The 14,365-nt window shown below is 57.4% G+C and overlaps 1 protein-coding gene across 3 annotated transcripts in view; it reads left to right on the top strand.

Moving 5' to 3' along the window:
• Positions 1–14,365, top strand: part of SEMA3F (semaphorin 3F) — a 107,873-nt gene that overhangs the window by 3,326 nt on the left and 90,182 nt on the right. For all 3 annotated transcript variants that reach the window (XM_039481609.1, XM_039481610.1, XM_039481611.1), the window contains exon 2: positions 5,101–5,252. In XM_039481609.1, the coding sequence (XP_039337543.1) occupies positions 5,141–5,252 (112 nt within the window). In that variant the 5' untranslated portion in view covers positions 5,101–5,140. The remainder of the gene's footprint in view (positions 1–5,100; positions 5,253–14,365) is intronic.

Raw genomic sequence — 14,365 nt, forward strand, 5'->3', positions numbered from 1 at the left:
GCGTGAGGAGGGCAACGGAGGGTTAAATGTAGCTGCGGAGGAGTTATGTAGGGGGAAGTTATCTGTCCAGTCTGAGGGGCTGCAGCGTTTTGCTGATGTCATCGTGTGCGTGTCTTAGTCACGGAGTTCTTAAGAAGTCCCTTTTGACTCCTGAGCCTGCGGCTTTCTTTTTCTCCCAGAACACTTCCTGCTCCCTGAGCCCCTTTCTTGGACACACGCACACCGAGAGCCAGGCACGGTACAGGCCAGCCACTCCCACCCACTCCGAATGGGCATTTCAGCAGCAGAGCTGAGGAGATCTTTCCCTTTCTGCCCAATTGCCTCGGCTCCCAAACGTTTCGGCTAATCTTTATTTGATTTATTTTGGGGACAAGGAAAATAGCTGTGCTGTTTATAATGAAATAAAAATAACCTAGAATGCCCAGCCTCAGAGTTTGGCCTTGCCTGCCCGCACCAGGAGTAGAGGGTGGCTGGTTCTTGTTGAAAAAAATCTGTCCAGAGCAGTTGAGTTTCCACATCTGAGTGTGAGCGACATTGGAGAGAAGAATCGCAGCGCTAAGATGCACTTGGAGATCGGTCTATTCCCTCTGCTCTCTCCGCATTTGTTTTCCTCCCAGCTTTGGACCCGGTTTTCCTTTCTCGTTCCTTTTACCGATCCCTCTTTCTTTCCTCCTCCTCCTCCCTTCTTTCCTTTCTCGTCTTTCTCCTCCTTTTCTCCTCTTCCCCCTTTTCCTTTGTTTGCCATCTCACTCCCCCTCTGACGCGCACACAGCTCCATCCAAATGCAATAGCAGGATCTGCCAGAACTATTTCCCAAAGCCGGCAGGGGGGTTTATTTAACTGCAGCCGACTGTAGCTTTTATATCTCAGGGTAATTTGGTTTTTAGACGTCCCGGCTCCAAAACACATGGCATTGTGCTAAGTGCAGAATCTCAGCCGGGAGACGCTGACATGGAAATCAGCGAGAGTACAATAGACTCCAGAGAGAGAGAGAGCTGTGTGTGCCTGAGAGGGGAAATAGATCGATAAGACAAATATTTACGGACTCCAAAGGCAATAGCAATACAGTAGTGACTGGGGGAAGCTGTGATTCCTGTGATGGTGGGGCATTGCCCACAGTTGAAAGAAGCTCTGTATTCCCAGGGGCTCAGCCTAACATCCTTCCAGCCATTCGTCTGACTAATTTGAGGGATTTTCCTATCAAATCCCCAAAGTTAGTTTCCACCATTAGACAGTCTCCTCCAGTCAGCTCCCTGCAGTTTGCTCTTTGGGCACAGGGGGCAGCACTGAAGGCCTGTCTGGCCCCTGCTGCCCCAGGAGCACTATTAGGGCATGTTCCGTCCCTCGCAGCCAGCTCACCTGCCATCTCCCTGCCCTGCTGCCCCCAGCACCTGTCCTAGACATCAGGGCCTCAGACAAATAGTGCAATGTCCACATCCTGGGGCTTGAACTGGGCCCTCCAGAGCGCAACGTGGGACCTGCTGCAGAGGCAGAGCTCCTGGGCAGGGCTGTACCAGCCTCTGGACTGGCAGAGACGGGGGCCTGTGGCTGCCCAGTGGGGGATGAGCACCAGCTCATGTGATCCTGTGGCCCAAGAGGGTTTCATGCAGGCACATATAATGATTTTTGGTACTCCGCCTCCCCCACGCAGGCTTGCTGGCCTCATCCACCTGGCTCAGCTGGGCTGATTGACCAACAAATACTCCAGTGGAAACAAGGTCCTTGGGTAAATGTCTGAGACCCCCCATCTCTCCACCTTTACCTCCATTAACGGTGCTTTGCCACCATCAATTTCCCCATGCGACATGTGGCCCATCTGTGGTGGGAGGGAGATGGCGGGATCTGTCCCTGAGCCAGGAAGAATTAAAAACCTGGTGCCTGAAAAGCACAGAGCTGTGAAACGAACCCGCTTCCCCTCCCCCGTGGCAAAGCAGATATCCCCAGACACCGGCAGTGTCACCACCTCCTGCGCATTTACAGCAAATGTCCCAGAATTTGGGATCCGTAAAGCTGCAGTGCTTGGATTCATGTGAGCATTTGAGAGCCTCCCTCTTAGATTGAGAAGAAGGAAGTTTTAGGCCCTGCTGGTTGTAGAGAAAAGTTGGAAAACGTGACCTGAGGGTGACCGTAACAGTTCAGAAATCAGAAGGCAAAGGGGAAGAACTTCGGTTTCTTATTCTTAAATCTCATGATTTTTAGGCCAATCTTCTGATTGATTGGGGCCCGACACCTGATTGAGCACTGGGTCTTGGCCAGACTGCAGTGAGGAGCCTGCCAAGTGATCAGTTAGTTCCTCTTATCCCCAAGCTAGTTCTCTCCTGCCCACTGTGGATGCTCCGGCTGGAGGATTTGGGGGCAGACCAGCACGCTTGCTCTCAGGGCAGCTCCGATCCAACCCAACTCGTTCGGTGCCAACAGGCTGTTCCTTATTGTTGTTGTTTATCCCAAATGAGACCAGATCCACCCTGCTTGTCCAGGACACCTTGCCGAGCACCTCTCTCACCGACTGGCTCCATTCAGCAGGGATCCATTCACAAGACATTGGATGCAGCTGGTCCTTGAAGGGGCAGTGGGTCTCGGCCCAGCTGTGCCACTGTGCCTCCCCATGGGCGAGAGGGAGATGAAGATGGTCATGTGACCCAGTCAGGCCCCCTGGACTAGATGGGGGATTGAGCTGGCTACTGGGGGAGATGGATAGTAAGAGGGGAGAATGGGAGGAAGGCCTGGGGGCAGCTGCTGAGGAAGGGGCAGGAGGCAGCCCAATGAAGCCTGGGGGGCTGAAGGGAGAGATGGAGGGGAGCCTGGCAAGACTCTGTGTTTTGTGTTTGGTTTTAGACTCACACCCTGGAAAAGGTGGGCTTAGCTGAAGGCCTGAGTCACTGAGGGGAAACGGAGGCAGGGATATTTCAGGAACACCCCACCACCACCGCCATGAGGGGGTGCTCTGGAGGCAGCGACCCTGTTAGAGAGCCCCCCCACCTCCTTCCAGCTGCTTGCCAAAGCATGAGGCCTAGTGGGTAGGAAAGTAGCATAGGACTTGGGAGACCTGGGTTCAAATCCCTGCACTGCAACAGACTCCGTCTGTGACCATGAGTGAGTCACCTGGTCTCTCTGTGCCTTGGTTCCCCACCTGTCCAATGGGGGTAACAGCTCGGCCCCCTAGGGGTGTGTGAGGAGAAATACACTACAGATTGTGAGCGGTCCCGTCACTACAGTGATGGGGGGCCCAGCTAGATAGTGATCTTAAACCACTTTGCAAAGAGAGGGTCGGTCCCTTTATCCCCGCTACGCAGAAGGGGAAACTGAGGCAAAGCATGACACACGCACACAAGGCGCATGGCAGAGCCAGGACTAGAGTTCTGACTGCCCAGCCTGTGCCCTGCTCACTGGACTGCGCTGCCTCCTTTCTAGCAGATAGGTTGCCATGTTCAGAGGCCGTGCACGAGGATTGGGGTACGCCCCACGTTCATAGGGAGTCTGGTGCAGGTCAAGCTAGAAGGGCAAGACTGAGCACGGGCTGTGAGCACTGTGCCAGAGAGGAGATCTCTGGTAGCAGGTGGCTCTCTTTGAGCAAAGGTATCAAAGACCCAGCACTGGTAGGTGACGTTCGACCGATTCCAAGAGGCAGTAAGTGGCTTTGCTGACAGGGTAATTAGCCAGTGGACCGAGGGGTTTGCGGGGAGTCTCAGTCACCTGGAATCCAGATCAGGCGTCTTGCTAACACCCGTTGCTGGCTCGGCTCAGCACAGGACTAACAGGGGAGGAGCCCTGGCTGGTCACTAGGGTCCTGTCTGGATTTAAAATCCCGTCACTGCCACGTTAAGATAGGTCAGCTTCAGTTCCCCCCAAGACCCCTCGGAGCCACATCCCATGGGAGCCTGGTGGTTCCTGCAGGGCCCCTGGCTCTCCCCTTCATGGTGTTGCCATATCCCCGCGGCACCCAGCCAACCTGGCACATACGGACCTTTTTTTTTTTTTTGCCTTTTGTCTCTTTTTGTTTTGTAAATAATGAAGTCCAGATTTCCCCTCCGCTCCCTGCTTTGCACGGTTCTTTGCTTGGTGGGGGATGTGAAGGGGAGGGAACAATCAGGATCCGGGCCAGCAGCTGCCAGCTGGTGGGCCGGCCAGGTCCCTCGGTGACTGCCATGGGATTGGTCCAGGAGGGGGCTGTTCAGTCCTGAACCAGCCGCTCGGATTACTGCCCCTCAGTCAAACCCCATTTGCTTTGGCAAAAGAGGCCAGCCTGTGAGCTGGTTAATTACAGCGGTGCTGCCCCAGGGGATGCTGGCTTGCTTGGCGGAGTCCGCTGTCCTGCAGAGTCCCTTCCTGAAAAGCGCCTGGTGATGGGGCGAGCCTTTGGGCCTGCCCCATCGCCTGCCTCCCCTTAGCCCCACGTTCAATGAGCGGCTGGTGGGGGTGGAATGGGCTGGTCAGAGCAGAGCTGGGTTTGATGGGTCGCTTTTATAAGTGGGGACCTGGCAAAATCACGGGAAAGATACAAAAGAGCCAACTGCCCGGGCTCCTCTATATGGGCCAGACGGCAAGAGATGTCAGAGTGTCCGGCCTGGTCTACTCAAACCCTCGTGGGGGGCTGCCCCACCTCCCCAGAATCTGTCTCCCCAGCTTCTAGCCCCCCCGCCCCCGCTAGGGAAAGGGAAGCTGGGCTGAGGTTAACCCCTCATTCACCAGATAGCGCCCCCTTTGTCTAACAGGTCAGCCCAGATCAGTGTTCCCTGGGAACTGGGCAAGGGCTGGGGAATTACTCCAGCGGTGGCCCTAAGACTTGGGGCCCCATCTCCCCACTGCAGGGTCTGAGGAACAGTCAGTGGGGCTTGTGCCAACCGTCAGACCCCTGGGGTTTATGGACTCCTAGACTGGCTCATTCCCTCTCCCCACAAGTTCTCATCCATCTTCTGATGCAGGGGGGACTATGTGGGAAGGAGCCTGGGAGGTATGTATGAGCTGAGTGTGGCCCTGGCAGTAGTCTGGGGATGGTGCTCCCCATAGGAGAGGCGGATGGGGTGAGAACCACATCCCCGCAGTGGGTGGGCTACTCTGTTCTCAGCCCCCCAAGTAACACTGCTTTCTCCTGCCTGCTAGGCTTCCCAAGGACTGTGCCTGGACTTAGACCCACCCCACCATGCCCCTCCTTGGCGTCGTCCTCTGGGTCACCCTGCTGACGCTGGGCTGGCGGGTGGCCCACACCAAGGACTACGTCTTTGCCACACCGAGGGTGCAGCTCTCCTTCAAAGGTAAGACACTGTCTCCTTCCTTCTTGAACCTGAAGCTGGGGGTCCCGTGTCTTGTGCTTTGGGGTCACTGCAGCAACTGTGTCCAGAATCCATTCCAGGGGCATGGGAATCCAGGTCTAGTTCTTCCTCTCCCAGGGGCTGCACCAGAGTCTGTTCCAGGGGCTCAGCAATCCAGGTCTTGTCCTTCCATTATTTAACCTCAGGACCATTAGAATCATAGAATATCAGGGTTGGAAGGGACCTCAGAAGGTCATCTAGTCCAACCCCCTGCTCAAAGCAGGACCAATCCCCAGACAGATTTATGCCCCAGATGCCTAAATGGCCCCCTCAAGGATTGAACTCACAACCCTGGGTTTAGCAGGCCGATGCTCAAACCACTGAGCTATCCCTCCCCCCTCTCGGGACCATTAGCACATCCATCAATCCCCTGTGTATCCACCCCCTTCCTGACCCAACATGTACCCTCGGGGCACAGGAAAATCCTGGCCAGTATCATGGTACCTTGCTGGAATGGATTCTGGTCAGTTCCTCTGGTGCCCATGAGATCCGCTTGGTGCTGTGGGTGGTGCCACAAGGCATCTCCAGCTGGGCGGGGGAATTGCATTGCAGCACAGGGAACTTCCCCACCATTCCTCAAGTTGAGCGCTGTGGCTGGCGGACCAGACAGTGGGTGGCAATGTGGCGATCCCCGGCTGGTCCTGGCACCTAGGACCTGGTGATGCCCCGCGAGCAGGCTCCCTCGGAAGGGGGGAGGGGTGACGTGGTTCTTCTGGCTAGTCTCCCCTCTGCCCATGTGGTGGCACAGGGCTGTTGGACTCCCCCGTGCCAGATGGCTAGAGTTTGGAGCACGTGGCTAGTGGCATCTGTGGGGCCTCAGCTGAGATAGTCCTAGGGAAGGGGGCACAGGCCCAGTTTGCAGTTGATGTGATTGAAGGGTGAACTAGCAGGACATGGCAGCTGCTGTTTCAACACAGGGTGCACAGTGAGTGCTTCTGCTCCCCTGTCCTTCCTTCTCGTCCCCAGGGCCGCCCAGAGGGGGGGGCCAAGAGGGGCCCCCACCAGAGTTTTTCAGGGCCCCTGGAGCGGGGTCCCTCACTTGCTCCGGGGTGTCCGGCAAACTCTTGTGCGGCCAGGCGCAGGAGCTTCTGCCGCTCCCGGTCTTCGCCGGCGGGGGGTCCTTCCGCTCCGGGGAGGAAGGACCCCCCCGCTGGCGAATTACCGCCGAAGACGGAACGGGACCGGCCGCCGAAGTTCAGCCCAGTCTTCGGCGGTAATTCGGCGGCAGGGGGCCCTTCCATTCCAGGACCCGCCGCCGGCGCCCAAGACCGCGGTGGGCCCTCCGCCAATTACTGCCGAAGACCGGGCTGCGCCGGCGGCGGGTCCCGCCGCGGTAATTCGGCGCGGGGCCTCGCCGCTGGTCTTCGGGCACTTCGTGGCGGGTCCAGGAATGGAAGGGCCCCCTGCCGCCGAAGACCCCGGGCCCCCGGAATCCTCTGGGCGGCCCTGCTCGTCCCTGCAACACCAGGGCCGCCCAGAGGATTCAGGGGGCCTGGGGCAAAACGGGGGGAGCTGTGGCACTTGTACTCACCCGGTGGGGGTCCGGGCCTTTGGCGGCAGGGGGTCCTTCAGTCGCTCCGTGTCTTCGGCAGCACTGAAGGCCCCCTGCCGCCGAAATGCCGCCAAAGACCTGGACCGCCGCCAGTCCAGGGCTCGTGGGGCCCAGGGCCTGGGGCAGATTGCCCCATTTGCTCTTCCCCTCCTCCCCCCAGGTGTCCCTGTGCAACACAGAATGGCCCGGGCCTTGGGGGAGCCGGCGGGGCAGGTTTTTCTGTAAACCCCAGCCGGGGCGAATGCAGAAAGCACGTGTGAAGGATTGGAGCTGGCAAAGGAGGGGACAGGTGCAGAGCCCCGGAGCAGGGCTCGCTGTTGCAAATTAAGCCACTGGCTGGTGTTGGTGCCTGTATGGGCTGGGGCACTCCCCCCTCCCCCACCCCGTCTGTTTGGGGGATCTGCTCACTGGCTCTGCGCTTGCTCAGATACTTGGACCCTGTCCAGATGTACATGGCCTTTTGCGCTTGCCCCAGGGGTGCTGGCCCCCACACCAGGTGGCCTGCTGCTGGGGTGGGGGTTGAGCTGGAAAGAAGAGGGGTGTGAGTCGGTGGCAAGTTTCAGAAGGGCCAGGGTTTGTACAAGCAAGTTGTGGTCATCATGGGTGCCTCTGACCAGTCACTGGGTGAACACTGCATGGGCACCTGTGTCCTGGGTGTCTCTGCCACTTGCCAGCTGGGGAGACTCCGCAGGTGGCAAAGTTGCCTAGCGGGCAAGGCACTGCACTAGAACTCATTGAGACCTGGCTTCTGTTCCCACCTCTGCAACCTTTGCTGAGTCACTGCCTGCTCTGTGCCTCAGTTTACCCTCTTGCTCCTCAGCTCTTGAGACCATGAGCTCTTCAGGACAGAGTGTCTCTCGCTATGTTAACCAGGGCCTGGCACAATGGGGCCCCAACATGGGTTGGTGCTGCTAGGTGCTACCATAGACAATAGGATGCAGCCCAGGGAGAGTCTCTCCCCTGGAGGGGTTTGCCCTTTGGGCCCCTCCCGTCCTGCTGCTGGTGCTGGAAGCCATGTGGGACTCAGCTGGGCCTGAGCAGAGCAGGCAGGTGCTGTGTGGACAAGGAGCAGGTGGATGGCCGGGGCGGGAGTCCTAGAGGATTGTGGGAAGGCTTTGAGGGTTTGCAGCCCTCAGCAGTTGTGCCATGGCAGTAGCCTGCATCTACACTAGAGGGAGCAGGAGGGGCAGTTGCTGTACCCCAGCCATGCCAGCACAGTCCTGGGATTGCTGCCACTCCGCCCGCATGGGGTTTGTGCGTGTGGACGGGGTGGAGTTCATGGGAACACTCGAGGGATAACTCAGCGTTCAGTTGCTGGTGGAGGCCAGCCCGCAGCCCCATTGCAAATGAGATGCTTTAGTGATGCCTCCACCTACAGTGTCTGCTCCCGACAAGCCCTTACTGAATGGACAGGTCTCGCTGACCCTCTATGTAATCACCCAACAGTGCCCCCTATTGGGCCCAGAGCTTTGTTTCCTGCCCTGGGCCCTTGGCTGAGCAAAGGATGTTGAGCAGTGTTGCAGGATTGAGAAATGGGGGGTGGAGGGAATTGCAGCCACCTGATGTCTTTGGAGACTAGATCAGGCGTTCGTTGCACGGGGCTGCCAGAATGTAACCGGAAAACACGTTTCCAACAGCGTGTGCGTTGATGCAATGCCCATGCCGGGGGCGGCAGTTCTAACACGGTCCGGACAAGCATTGTTAAGCATGGTGTGTGGCGGGATTGTCCACACACAGTCGCTTCCACGGGAGCTGGGTGTTGCTTGTACGTCTCTGGTTTAACTCCTTTAACTCGTGCTGCCCTCGCCACTGTCCATGACAACTGGATCGGGCAGTTGTCAGGTGGGATTCCCAAAAGCATTTGTGACTTAGGAGCCAAAATCCTGTTGCCTGAGGGATTTAGGAGCACGGGTCCTATTGACTTTCACTTTCCTCTGGAAATCCCAGTTTGGGACTCAGGGTGGTGTTTCCAATTTTCACTCCTCTACCTGCCTCTGCTGCCGCCTTCGGGTGGTACCCACTGGGGATCTGTGTGGCTGCACTGATTGACAGCTGTGTGCCTGCCTCTGCAGCCATCGGAGAGCTGTTAACAAGGGGCACTGAGGGAATTGCTTCCTTTTATCCCTTCCCCCCACTCCAAAAGCCACCCACCCTAGGTGCAGATGGGCACGGATGTGCTGGGCAAGGAGGGTGCAGTTTACATGTCGTTGAACTGGAGTAATTATTGGAGCAACTTTTTGCCTTACTCCAAATGAACAGGTCACCACCCCAGCCCCCTGTCCATGAGGGGGTCTCTTTGCCCTGCTGCTGCGCTCTTTCAGTGTCTCCAGTCAATGAGAATTAACCTCTCGCCTTCCTTAAGAGCCAGCTGGGATGCTGGAGTTGTAAAGTGAGCTGGCTTTAATCGGCTTTTACGAGTCGATAATTTCTGTGTGTGTCTCTCTGCACTGAGGCAGCGGGGCGAGTCAGGGAAGGCGGCTGCAGGGAGACCTACTAAGCAACGTAGCCAGCTCTGTGCATGAAAACAACTCCAAGGCTGGGGGAAAGGTGAGGGATTCACTGGGCCGGCTCTCTCCTCCCCCTTGGCCCAAATCCCACCGCGGATTAGCCGGCAGGAACAGGCCCTACCTCCGCAGGCAGGAAAGGAAAGCAAGCGAGCAAAGATAAGCCCTGGCGGGGGCATCAGTACAGATGGTGCAGACCCAGCAGGCACTGAAATAGGAGCCAGGACTGCGCCTCTGCGAGCTGTCAGGACTAATGGCGCGCCGGCTTTGCAGGACAGGGATCCAGCCCTGCTTTTATGTCATCAATGGAATGAGTTTGGCGGTTTCAGCCATGGGCCCATTAGGAGGAGCTGGGCATGCCATGAAAGCTGTCGTCCAATATCGCACAAGTTGTTGGGTTTTGTTCAAGAGAAAATTATTGGAATTGGGGCAGCACTGCAAGTCAGGAGTGAGGGGCACCGGCAGAGCTGTGGCAGGAGCCCAGGACTGGGATAGTGGGGGGCTGCAGGTTAGCAGTGAGGGGCACTGGCAGAGCTCTGTATGTGGGGAGCCCAGGGCTGGGATAGTGGGGGAGTCTTAAAAATTCAGGAAGATGCCCAGAGCTGGGGGTGGGGGATGCAGGTCTGCAATTGGGGGGTGGCTGCAGGTGGGAACCGAAGGTCAAAGGGGTGTCCAGGTGTGGCAGGGTGTTTAGCAGGACTGCAGGTGCTAGGAATGCCAGGAGCCCCAGACAGCTGGACTGGCCAAGCCCCACGGGGGTCCTGGATCTGGCCACTAACTCTGTGCCCAGCCAGCCAGGTCCATCCCTTGTGCTGCCCTGTCTGGCAGGGCAGAGCACAAGGCCAGAGGGTGTCTAGCTGGGAGAGCAGTGGAGGGTGGGTGGGAGCTATGCTGCGATGGCAGGGGGCTAGTGGATCAGGTTTGGGAGGCTTGGTCATCCCCCAGTGACCTGCAGGAAGAGGCTTGCTTGCGGCAGGGTGGAGCAGGGGCCGCGGCAGCACCCGGTGGCTCAGACGGTAGCAGAGAGAAAAGCATTTTGCCCCCAGGGCAGATAAGGGGAGGTCAGGAGGTGAGGATGGTCACCCGCTGGGTCTCTCCCATGGGGCCTGCAGTCTGATTCCATGTTTAATGTCCCCAGGCCTGGCTCCCCGCCCAGCTGCAGGTCACAGTGGCAGCCGGGTACCCTGCTGGGGTCTGCCTGTGGAAGGAGGCTGATGGAGGCCCAGGGCAGTGCCAGGCAGCCCAGGGCAGCTGGCACCTGGTTTTCATCCCTAGATTCCACGTCTGGAAGGGACCACTGGGATCTGACCCCCTGTCTATCCCAGGGCAGGGATCTTTTTGAAAACCATCCAGTCTTGCTTTAAAAATGGGCACGGATGGAGAATCTGCCCCATCTGTGGGTAAATGGTTCCAATGGTTAATTACTCTCACTGTGGAAATTTTACCCCGATTTCCAGTGTGAATTTGTTGAGCTTCAACTTGCCGACATTGGGTCGTGTTAGACCTCCCTCTGCTAGCCTTAACAGCCCATTGCTAAATATTTATTCTCCACATAGATACTTATAGACTGTGATCAGGTCACCCTTAACCTTCTCTTTGTTACGCTAAATAGATTGAGCTCCTGGAGTCTCTCACTGTCAGCAGGGCTGGCTCTAACTTTTTTGCCACCCCAAACAAAAAAGAAGAGCGCCGCGCCGCCATACCCCCCCAGAGCGCTGCACCGCCGAACCCCCCACCAGCGCTGTGCCGCCCAAAGCCCCGCCCCCCACTCAGAGCGCCACGCCGCGCCCCCGTCCCCGCTCCGAGCACTGCGCCAAGCCCCTGTCTCGCCTCCAAGCGTCGTGCCAAGCCCCGCCTCCTCCGAGCGCCGTGCTGCCCCAAGCCCCGCCTCCGAGTGCGCGCCAGCCCCATCCCCCCCAGCACTGCACCATGCCTCCGCCCCCTGAGTGCCACGCTGCCCGAAGCTCCGCCCCTCTGAGCGCCATGCCTCCCAAAGCCCCGCCCTCGAGCGCTGCACCACCGAAACAAAAAAAAACCCCTCCAGCACTGCCCCGATGAACCAAAAAAAAAAATCCTGAGTGCCGCCCTGCCCCAAGGTGCCGCCCCAAGCACGTGCTTGGTCGGCTGGTGCCTGGAGCCGGCCCTGACTGTCATTAGCTTTCTTGACCACAGCACCACACTGGGAGCTCATGTTCAGCTGATTATCCACCACAACCTTCAAACATCTTTCAGAGTTGCTGCATCCCAGGGCAGAGCCCCCAGCCTGTAGGTACAGCCTGCATTCTTTGTTCCTCGAGGTTTACATTTCCATTCAGTTTGTTTGGAGAATCTCCTGTGACCAGACAATTATCATCTATGTCCTCTTAGGCCTGGTCTACACTACACGTTTAAACCGAATTTAGCAGCGTTAAACCAATTTAACCCTGCACCTGAACACAACAAGACCCTTTATATCGCTATAAAGGGCTCTTTAAACCGATTTCTGTATTCCTCCCCGACGAGGGGAGTAGCGCTGAAATCAGTTTTGCCATGTCGGATTAGGGTTAGTGTGGCCGCAAATCGGCGGTATTGGCCTCCGGGTGGTATCCCACAGTGCACCATTGTGACCGCTCTGGAAAGCAATCTGAACTCGGATGCACTTGCCAGGTAGACAGGAAAAGCCCCGCGAACCTTTGAATTTCATTTCCTGTTTGCCCAGCGTGGAGCTCTGATCAGCACGGGTGGCGATGCAGTCCCAAATCCAAAAAGAGCTCCAGCATGGACCGTACGGGAGATACTGGATCTGATCGCTGCATGGGGAGACAAATCTGTTCTATCAGAGCTCCATTACAGAAGACGAAATGACAAAGCATTTGAAAAAATCTCCAGGCTATGATAGACAGAGGCCACAGCACAGTGCTGTGTGACAAGTGTAACGGAAAGCCAAAGAATCAAATGGACACTCATGGAGGGAGGGAGGGGGTACTGAGGACTCCAGCTATCCCACAGTCCCCGCAGTCTCCGAAAAGCATTTGCATTCTTGGCTGAGCCCCAATCCAGGGAAAAAAGGTGCAAAATGATTGTCTGCCGTTGCTTTCACGGAGGAAGGATTGAGTGACGACATTTACCCAGAATCACCCGTGACACTGTTTTTGCATTGGGATCTCAACCCAGAATTCAAATGGGCGGGAGACTCTGGGAACTATGGGATAGCTACGGGATAGCTACCCACAGTGCAATGCTCCGGAAATCGACGCTAGCCTCGGTACATGGACGCACGCCGCCGAATTTATGTGCTTAGTGTGGCCGCGTGCACGCGACTTTATACAATCTGTTTTACAAAACCGGTTTATGGAAAATCGGAATAATCCCGTAGTGTAGACATACCCTTAGTCCAGCCAGTTAATCTGGAGCAGCCTCCTTTTGCCTTTCGTATTACCTGGCATTACAGGGCCAAGATCCCGTCTCACGTGTGCCCCTGGTGTAAACCAGGAGTGAAAGCTGTTGAAATCCAGGGACCCATGCAGGTGTATGCAAGGTTCAGGCTCATGGAGGCATAATCTCCTTTACTCCGGTGTTGATCCAGAGCAGCTCTCTGATGGTGTTATGCGCATGCAGGAGGTGGGACTGCCCGGAGAGAGTATGCAGATCAGCATGCTCTTGGGTCTGGATGGATGGATGCTCTCCTCTGCAGGAGGCAGACGGAGAGCCAGGAAGCTCTGGGTCTGAGCCCACCCCTTTGGTGAGTGGAGACTCACAGGAGAGATTCCCCAGGCTTGTGACATGCACAAAGGCAGGGCCGTCCCTACCCATATGCAAAGTACGCAGCTGCCTAGGGCACCAGGAAATTTGGGGCACCAAATTCCCTGGTGCCCTGAGCAGCTACGTGCTGCTCTAGCCCCTGCTCTGGCTCTTCCCCAGGGCCCCTGCCCCTGCTCCGTCCTTGTCCCTGCCCCTGCTCTGCCCTTGCCCCGCCACCACTCCACCCCTTCCCCAAAGCCCCTGCCCTGCTCTGCCCCAGCCCTGCCCCCAGTCCCTTGAGGACTGCAGCAGGGCTGGGCCTGCACTCACCGGCGGCAGGAAGTGCAGCAACCTGGCCCCAGCCCACATTGCCAGTGAGTGCTGGAGGGCTGTTCCCCCTTACCCCCCAAGCCAGCTCTCCCCACCCCAGAGGCCTGTCTCCCCCCCCCCCCACACGGTGGGGCTGCGTAGGGCCCCAGAATTGCTAGGGACGGTCCTGCACAAAGGGACCGGTGACGGGGGGTTGCGAGGCTGTCGAAGCCACAACTCTGGTGCTGCCCGTGCACCGAATGGCTGGCACAGTGCCAGATGCCCAGAGGGAGGCACCAGCCCTGCTGTGCCACAACAGGCAAGGGGTAGCCGAGGGTCTGGACCCAAGCGAGGGTTTGGCTGAAACCCCAGTGATGGAAACTGCTGCCTTGGCTCTAGCTTCGGGGGCTCCCCACTGAGCTCTCTCATTGGACATGTGCGCATCCTCCACTGGCGAGCCTGTCTCAAGCGCTGTGTGAGTCTGGTGGGGCCCAGCTGGGGAGCTCTCGCTCTAGCTGCAGCAAGTCCTGCTCTAACTCGGGACTCGGAGGGTGTCAGTCAGGCCCCAGTGTCGGGCAAGGGGCGGCTGTCACCCCTATGCTGAGACGTACCGAGCCACGCTCTAGAGTCAAGGTGGAGTTTTGCTTTCCACGACTGCTCAGTTTTGCTCCTAAATTCCCCAAGGAAACTCTCAGCTGGGCATTTTTGGCTTGTAGCCAGTGGGCTTTGTTCACAGCAAACTTGGGGTGATCCATGCGAGCCCTTTAGAGATGTGGGACATAGGAGAATAGGTGACATGACCTGAATTGAACTTGGCTCTGAGCTGCCTGGCTTTGCACTGCTAGGATCTTCTCCTTTGCAATGTTCTTGCCGGGATTTCACCCCTGGAGTCTCTGATGGGGACTTTCAACCTGATCTCCAGCTTGACAATGGTTTTTGCTGGGCCACTGTAGTGCCTGGGCTGGAGTGTG

This window comes from Mauremys reevesii, linkage group 7, assembly GCF_016161935.1.
Source record: "Mauremys reevesii isolate NIE-2019 linkage group 7, ASM1616193v1, whole genome shotgun sequence".
Lineage (NCBI taxonomy): Eukaryota > Metazoa > Chordata > Testudines > Geoemydidae > Mauremys > Mauremys reevesii.